The sequence below is a fragment of the Dermacentor andersoni genome, chromosome 10 (assembly GCF_023375885.2).
Source record: "Dermacentor andersoni chromosome 10, qqDerAnde1_hic_scaffold, whole genome shotgun sequence".
Lineage (NCBI taxonomy): Eukaryota > Metazoa > Arthropoda > Arachnida > Ixodida > Ixodidae > Dermacentor > Dermacentor andersoni.
In genome coordinates, this window is record NC_092823.1 from 133,920,673 (window position 1) to 133,929,574 (window position 8,902).

General features: G+C 49.6%; 1 protein-coding gene across 1 annotated transcript; it reads left to right on the top strand.

Annotated features, from left to right (window-relative positions):
* Positions 1-377: 377 nt before the first annotated feature.
* On the top strand, positions 378-8,376 carry LOC126545139 (uncharacterized). The gene is made up of 2 exons (XM_050192871.3): positions 378-1,301; positions 6,361-8,376. The coding sequence occupies exons 1-2, from the start codon at positions 1,028-1,030 to the stop codon at positions 6,702-6,704; spliced, it is 618 nt and encodes a 205-aa protein (XP_050048828.1). The 5' UTR covers positions 378-1,027; the 3' UTR covers positions 6,705-8,376.
* Positions 8,377-8,902: the final 526 nt, after the last annotated feature.

Sequence of the window (8,902 nt, forward strand, 5' to 3'; positions counted from 1 at the left end):
ATCCTGTTGAATATTGATTGCCCTCGACGCTTCGGCCCTCTTTAATGAGACTCAAACATATACAAAAAGACACGGGATACAAGTTGCGTTTGGGGAATGTAAAAAAAATTATAGCACCTTTCCTCATCTCCTCTAACGGTTGTGAAATCAATAACTGTGAAAGGGTTCATACGCCGTGTCGGAGTCGCGAAGAAAAGCTGAGTGAGAAACCAGACAGACGCAGTTCTCGTTTGGCAGAGGAGAGATGCCACATTACCCACGGGGCCACTTTACCCGCGAACTCCATACTTTGTGGCTGCGAGACAATGCTCCGAGCACTTTGTAGAGGCGGGCAGACGGCCGGGTCTTCTGCGGTCGGCCGGCCGGGAAATCCCGCATGGGCGGCACGACGTCCCCGAAGCATCGCTGGCCGAGGGCTGTGTCGCCGCCAGGAAGTCCAGCCGGGGGAACCATTAGGCTTTTCTTCTTGACCTTGGCCACTTGTGTGGCTGCAGGGCTCGCTTTGCAAGGGGTGGACACTGCAGATTCAGCGGCAGCCCCGGGGCGTTGATCCCGTTGCGGCTGCTGCAGCGACCCTTTTGTACAAAGTGTTGAGCGCGCAATGTAATTGCGGGGTCGCGGCCGAACACATGAATGGCGCGGTGGTCCAGAAAGGCTAGAACTGGTTTCCGAGGCGAGGAGGGGGGCCTCCGTAAACGGCCACGCATCATCGGCTAGCGGCGACCGAGAATCTGCACGGCAGGACAGCGGCCGTCGCCGCCGCGCCCACCCCACCCGGAAGGGCACGGGCCGGCCCGCTAAGCAGCAGCAGCAGAAGCGGCGGCGGCACTGCACTGCTAGCCGCATTCAAGGCCGCCGCGGCGGCGGCGAGAGGTTGTCCCCAACGCAGCGCTGTCCCAGTCCCCCGAGCGTGCCACTGACGCCCCCGCTGAGCTCCGCGAGAGACAGGGTCAAGGTGCGGCCACGTCTTCGGCGGCAGGCATCTCAAGGCCCGTTGCCCGCCGGACTGATCCCGGCACAGTCGGCGATGGAGCGGCTGCCGTTGCTGTTCGTCCTCGCGGTCGCCGTGCAGGCGGCGGTGCGCGAGAGGGAGGACCCGCCGTCGGCGGGCTGCCAGCTGGGCGCCAAGCTGTTCGGCCACGGGGCCCGCGTGCCGCGCTCGGACCCCTGCGAGCGCTGTCTCTGCTTCGCGGCGCAGGTCATCTGCTGGCAGGAGCGGTGCCCCAACCAGACCAAGGCCGGCTGCCGCGAGCGACGGATGCCCGGCGTCTGCTGCCCGGCGCTGGAGTGCAGTGACGCGCGTGAGTCAGTTTGCTCCCCTTCTTCGCGTACCCTGAACCACGGGGCTGGAGAACGGCGCACCGCTGGCCCGGCGCCACTAGCCATGTGCCGTAAGAGTACACCTGGATCGGCCAATTCGAAGAGCTATTGGACAAACGAGGCTAAAAAGCGACGGCAGGGCCATATCTGCGTTTGTTGGACTCGTGTATATACATACACCTAATTTATCCGCCAACCCATGTGCACAGCCCAAGCACGCAGGAGAAAGGCCTCTCGTTAGGAACTGAAATGTATAGTCTAAATGTAGACTTGAAATGAGTCAGTGCGCTACTATAAAAAGAGAACACGATTTGTTTGAGGTGAACAAAGAAGTTGGGACGCTAAAGCATTCTAAGTGTAACAAAAACCGTTCAAGCGTCTTCACATTATTCGTTCAAGAACAATAGACGCCTCAAGAGCGTGGAGTAAGAGGATGAACTATATTCCCAAGCCCTTGCACGCGCACTCTAAAACGCAGTATTAGCCGATGTGCATAATCATGGGCTCAATTTTCTGTAGGTCAAAGCTGTTCGGGGCTGAGTAGATAGACCTTAATGCAGGTGGATCACCGCAGACCATCACGTTGAAAACGCCGATTATTGAGCGCGGCTGCTGGCACTATCGGTAAAATATGAGCGCTGTTTCTGCGTAACGATAAGATTTCCAATAGACAAAAGTATGCAAGGGTCGAACACAAAACCCTTGAAGAATCTGCACGCGACATGGCAACGTGCACATGACCAATTCTCCCCAAAAGGGCCTCCTAATTAATATATTGCGAGTGTCCGTTGCGTGACCAGGAATAACTTCAGAACAGGATATCCGCGTCTCACTGGAGTCCGTTTCACACCCAGAGCGTCGCCACTTACATAAGCATACTTCGATTCTAACTCCCGAACGTGAAACTGCCATCTGCCGAGAAAATTAAAATTCTGCAATCCTTCCCTCCCTTCTGAAAACCTCTTTGGCTTGTTATATCACCAACCAAGTCTAGGTAGCGGGTGCCTTCTTTCCTTGCTAATGATATGTACGCTTCCCGTGTGCAATAGCAGTTCACTCGGCGACGTTCCGCTCACTGGCAATAACATTTACTCGGGTGCGAGTGCCAAAACTGCAGACCACCTTAATTTATCCTTTCAAACTAAGATAACACCAATCCTTGTAATATAACAAATAATTTGCACGAACATATCAGTGCAACACATAACTCGAAAGCTCCAGTTACAGGCGTAACAGGCAGCCAAGAACGTATCGTGTGCTGTCGCCGATTGGATTAGAATCATTCGTCAAACAGCGCACACATCCTCACCGCATCTGAAAGACATTTGCGGGACGATGCGGACGACTTCGCCGTCAGCTGTCCTGTGACGGACGTGCAGCGCTCGAAGGCAGAATATCTGAATACCAGAGTCATGTTTTCTGCAGTGCCATGGGTTTGTTGGCAGGCATTCTCAGTCAACATGCCACGTAGTATACAGGGTGTTTCAGCGAACACTTTCAAAATTTTTCAAAGGTTGCCTGTGGCAGATAGCTCAATTTTAGTTTATGAGCCGGTTTACCCGAAGCGGCGGACACTACATGCAAAAAAAAATTGAAATGCAAGGTCGGCTAATTAACAAGAATTCGCTAATTAACATTTAGCTAATTATCTTGCAATTTACAAATTCTAGCAGTGAACTTCGCAAGGTGGATCCACTTGGAACGAATTCTCAGGACGACACCAGTTTCAAGATATAAATTCCCGAACATTGTGGAGAAATGCATTGGCGTTCCAGTTACTTGTGTGCTTCAGTGCATGAAATTACGTTTTGTTAACAAATTAACTGGAACGCCAATGCATTTCTTCTCAAAGTTCGGGAATTTATATCTCGAAACTGGTGTCACCTTGAAAATTCGTTCCAAGTGGATCCGCCTTGCGAACTCCACGGCTAGAATTTGTAAATTGCAATATGGGCCATAGCTAGTGTAATTATTTAAAACTTAATTAGTTAATTTTTATTAACTAGTCGATTTTGAATCTCAATTCTTTGTGCAAGTATTATCCGCCGCTTCGAGTAGACCAGCTCATGAACTAGAATTGTGATAGCTGCCGCAGGCAAATTTTAAAGATTTTTGGAAGTGTTCGCTGAAACACCCGGTATTTGGCTCTGATGCCACCTACATGGAAATAGTACGGTACTGCCTCCTCCTCAGAAAGCACAAAAAGCCGAGGAGAAAGGTGTGAACAGAGTGCTGAACTTAAACAATTTTTTTTCTTTTCAAAAAGCATCGATATATGCACATGCCAAAAATAAGTACAACAGCCATGCGCGGAAGACGATCATATCGCATATGGAAAGTGTACACGCGCTCGGCAGGCACACCAACCGCGATTACCATCGACGACGGTCCACGCCGTCGACGTTCAAAAGGGCACGTTGTACGAGAAATTAAATCCAGAAGGGATTGGGTTTGCTGGTGGAACTTAGCTTAATGTTTTTTTGAGCAAGATGGTAACACGATCGACAATTGAACTGTTTTGTAGTTTTTGTGTACTCGCAAGGCAGGGGACTGACGCGACGCAACGGTAAAGGTACTGAAACAGCACACCGCAAAACTAGCAGCTGACATTTCTTTGTAGATCTCAAGGATTGTGTGTACAGGAAGATAAGTTTCAGGCATGCCGAAAGGGGCACAACCGAAAGCAATACGTAAAACCCACCATGCGAAATTTCTGCAAGACGATGGTAGCCTCGTGTAAAAAAATAAAAATTCACAATCGCATGGTGGGTATATTCTGATACGTATTTTTTTAATGTAAATTACCTTCTAAGTTCTCGGTCGAACCATCGCACGGCTTTAAAATTTTTACGTTTAGCGTCACCCGCCTGCATTAAAATATACAAGGCGTCTCAGCTGGCGAACACTTTGAAAAGAATTCTTTTTAACTTGCCTGTGGAAAATTGAACAATTCTAGTCCTTGAGCTGGTCTACTCGAAGAGGTGCATGTTACTTGCACAACAAATAATTGAAACACACAATCGACTAATTAGTAAAAATCTCCTAATTAAGTTTTTAACTAGTTACCTTATGACACATATTGTAATTTACGAATTCTAGCGGGTGCGGCTGCAAGGCATATCCATTTGAAAAGAACTGAATGGATGACACCATTTGCGAGATATGCGCCGTCAAACTTGGGGTAAAAATGCACTGTCGTTCAACCTACTTAACAAAACGTCGTTTTATGCATTGAAGCACAAAGCTTACGGGGAAGCCAGTGCATTTCTTCGCAAAGCTCGGGAATTAATATCTCGAAACTAGTTTCATCCTGAGGATTCCTTCCAAGTGTATCCGCCTTGTAATCTCCACGGCTAGAGTTGTATATTTCAATACCTGCCATAAGGTAACTATAGTTGAACACAGAATTGAACATTCAACACAGAATTAGTGATTTTTTGTTTACTTAGTCGATTATGCGTTCCACTTCATTGTGCAAGTAATGCCCGCCTCTTCGAGTAGATCAGCTCACGAACCAGAATTGTGCTATCTACCGCAGGCAATATTAAAATAATTTCGAAAGTGTTCGCCGAAGCACTCGGTATACGTTTTACCGCACGTCTTGTGAATACGTTAAAGAAACACTACGCTACATGGCACGTACGGCTGTTTATGTACGACACTTTGGCCATCGTTATTTCTTTTTCAGGCTTCTTCCGCTTTTTGTTGATCGGCACGGCACATACAGACATCTTGTTCGGGGCTGCCAACGCTACGTTAGGCTTATATCTTGCAGCAACATTTTAAAGCGATAGCTTTGTAGCGGCTTTCCCCACGTTCGCTTAGTTGGCGGAGGGCTCAATTGGTACAATTATTGGAATGCATCATGTAACCGCGCAAACGACAACGGACGAGGAAAGAAACACACTGGACAGAGTTGAAGCTCCGCGCCTGTCCTGTGTGTTTCTTTCCTCGTCCGTTGTCGTTTGCGCGGTTACATGATGCATTCCAATAACGACCACCAACTAGCCTGCCTCTCCCTGTTAAATAGGCTTGGTACAAGATGGTGACAGGAGTGAGGAGGGGGAGAATAAAAAGCGCAGAAGGAAGCGCAGAGGAGGAAAAAGGGGGGCGTGTGATTGGTTGGCGTATGCGATGATGTCACGCACATAGGAGGAGGAGGTAGCCCATGGTCAAACGAAATTGTGAGAAACACTTCAGGGTAACCGGAAATGCGTACGAAACACAGGCACAAGTTTTGTGCGCTTGACTTTTCTTACCATGAATCCCTACCTGCAGCTATGCTTAGCTTTCTGTCGGTGAATATTGCGCGAAGGTGCTAGGAGCTAGCGCCGACTATTATACGCAAGTTCTTGTTCGAAGCCGCGAGGAGTGTTTATCCATGAAAGGTTATGTATACATGCCCGATGTTCGCTTTGGTGCTCTAAACACAAGTGATTAATTCTGCTAAGCTACAATATGAAGTGAACGTAGCGCTGAGCAGTTCAGTAGGACCTTGAAGACGGCGTCCATAAGTTTTCAGGGACTCTGTTATTATAGCGAGACGAGCCAGCGGAGTCAGAATCCGGGCAGAGACAACTCGAGCCGACAGCGTTTGCATGAACTCGCTCCCGTGGGACCGAGATCGCTCTTCGCCGAAGCGCAGTAACAACGCGCGGACAGTGCATCGGCATTCATGCAGTTGCTAGCTGCGAACCAATTTTTTACAGACACGTTGCGAAAGTATTGCTGATTAAACTTACTCTGTGCAGTCGCGGTGCTATTTTGGACGGTGTCAAATTCCGACATATTATCAAATTTCGAGATGACGGCATTGCGAGCCAGTCACAGAGGGCCGTAACAACCCTCTGGGACAATCCGCGGTGAAAAGATGGCGAACATAGGGGAATTCGACAACACCTAGAACATCATTCTCGGTTCGGCTCATTGTGAATGGCTTGTAGACAGACCGGCTATAGTGTTTACATTGGCGCGCTACGCCAAACTACGAGTCTTTGTCGCTTCCATTTAAGCACCCTGCGTGACGGCACCTCTTTGCAGCCGCGGCCGATAAAGCAGGGCCGGCCGTTGCTGCAGCCGCCGCAGCAGCAGCACCCGATCCAATCCGAGCCGAGCCGGTCGTCGTGGAGACCGCCCTTCACGAAGGGCAGCAACACCCGGGGCAGCAGGGCTGCGTCCTGGGCGGACAGCGGTTCGCGCTGGGCGACCTGGTGCCCCGGGCCTCGGGGCCCTGCATGCAGTGCCGCTGCGCCGACGGACCCCGGCTTCTGTGCCGGGCCACGCCGTGCGGGGGGCCCGTCATGCTGGGCTCGTCCTCGCCTCGCCGGCCACCGCCGCCGACGCACACCGTGCGCCGGATAACACCCACACTGGTGCTGCCCTGACGACGCACATCGGCACGTCGGTCGGCGTCCAGAGAGTCATCCGCAGTTCTCGAGACACACCGGTTGCCACCCCTAAATCCGGTCATAATCGACGCCCGTCTTCTTGGACACTATTTCAATCAAGAAACAGAAAGCGAACTGCAGGTGTTCATCATAAGGTCACCATCATGAAGTTGACGGCTGTTCGTCTTCCACAGTCGTCGCGGCAAGGCACTGACATCGAAATCTGAACACGTATATTAACGCTGGTCATTGGGACGAACAGAACTTGCAGGGAGTTTCGCAGATGGTATGATAAGGGAACAACGCTGACCGTTAGGACCACGCCACTTCCGACGAACGCTCGCAGCTACATCTCCCGCGACGTTCCATAGGCGCGGATTTTAGCATTACATCCCTTGACGCTTCAATCCTTGCGTGATCCGAAATGTTAGTACTGAAAAGGAGCTTCTTGGTCGTACTGACTCGAAGCCGTGCGGTGCGGGATATCAATGTGGTCGTTCTTGTCCCCGCTACCGCATGTCTGCACCTTGAAGGCGGGCATCCTGTTAAACGTGTGAAGATGGAGGAAGGGGCCTGTTTCACTTTAGTTTCAGTCTTTATGCTTTGAAGAATTTGTAATTGCAAGAAATCTACTCAGCAGTTTTTGTGCATCAAATTGTAGGTCGCGATTTTCTTGTCCTAGGCTTCTATTCTCCGAAGGAGACCTGAGTAAGTATCTGAAACGAATTTTCAAATTAAGCGTGCGTAGTGCTACGAAATGGACAAACCAGTTCCAAAGAAACACGAGTGTCGCATCAAGAGTCTGCAAACTGTCATGAGAGCATGCTGAAATGTCGACGTGATGTTCCAAACTACGCTGGCAGTTGCGCTCGTGGACGTTTAGCTGACAGCAAACCTCGGATTCACTCAGATCTTCCAAGATAGCTACGCCGTTTAAGAGAAAGTAAGTGTCTATTGTTCAGGCGGGAAAATGTCATTTGCGCAGCAGTCCTCCGCTTGAATGTAAGAAAGTATAAAGCGTACAATTTTCTGTTTAAAAAAACGCAGAAAGAACGAGCGGTAAATGACCGGCGGCAAACCAAGTATCGCATTCATGCATCATGTGTAACTCAAATCAGCGACTCGTAGGATCATTCTCATGAACACGCGATATCATCCCAACTTGTCATAGAAGTGCGGTTCCGTGATTAAGTGTGTATTATTTTATTGCCGTTACACTGAAACCACACCAGGCCGTCTTTCACCTCGTCCCAAAGGCATCCGCTTCCGAGCTCTGACCGTTCCCACCCCGTCCAGAGAGTTAGAGGTTGATCGATTGAAACGTGCCCCAAAGTTGGCCTTCTTCAGAGTACACTGGTCGTGAACGTAACCAGTAGTAGACAGAATTCGGTGCAGTAATGGTGATGATGCCGCAACGGTCAGCCCACTTCAACGTCAAACTGCTCAACGTGAATGCGCGGGCATGTAGTAGTGCTGGCAGCTGGCGGCAAATGTTTAGCTGGCGATGACCGCGACTGTCGTCGGTCGAGAACTGCGCTGGTACCGGCCGCAGTACCGAGATGTGGGCATTGGAGTCGGGGGAGAGAAAGTACCGTTTTTTCCTCCGCAGATTTTGTGGCACGGCTCCCTATACCTAAGCTATATAATAAAACAAGGAACTGTACCACCACCACGTGCTTACCCGATGAATGTCTGATATATATATATATATATATATATATATATATATATATATATATATATATATATATATATATGTATATATACCACACGGCCATGAACGGCAGCTGGACGGGTGGATTACATTTGCACATAATGGCTTCTGAAGCGATATTGGAGCCGTGAAGAAGAAAAAAACACTCAGACAACCGCTGCTAAGAGGTGAAATTTATTCCTGTCATACAATGATATACGCTCTATCTGCTGTTTTGACGTATTCCCGAAACCTACTTCAGAATATTACATTGCTGGGCTAGTCGGTGCCGCGTTTTGGGCAAAGAGGAGCGCTAGACTGTTACGGCAAGGCAGCTAGAGAAGTTGGCACCTGTCAAATTCCTGTCGGGTGTCTGGAACTTTTTTCTCGGCTACCTGGAAGGACACCCGACAGGTAAGACCGACGTCTTTCCTGCCAATTTTTTCTAGCTGTCTTTCATTGCCGCTTTAGCGCTCCCCTTTGCCGAAAAGGCGTAACGAAA

What these genes read in the sequence shown, in the direction of transcription:
- LOC126545139 (XM_050192871.3), top strand. Translation starts at nt 1,028, where the DNA reads ATGGAGCGGCTGCCGTTGCTGTTCGTCCTCGCGGTCGCCGTGCAGGCG. An exon ending in GCTGGAGTGCAGTGACGCGC is followed by an intron (nt 1,302 to 6,360) that starts GTGAGTCAGTTT and finishes ACCTCTTTGCAG; the next exon opens with CCGCGGCCGATAAAGCAGGG.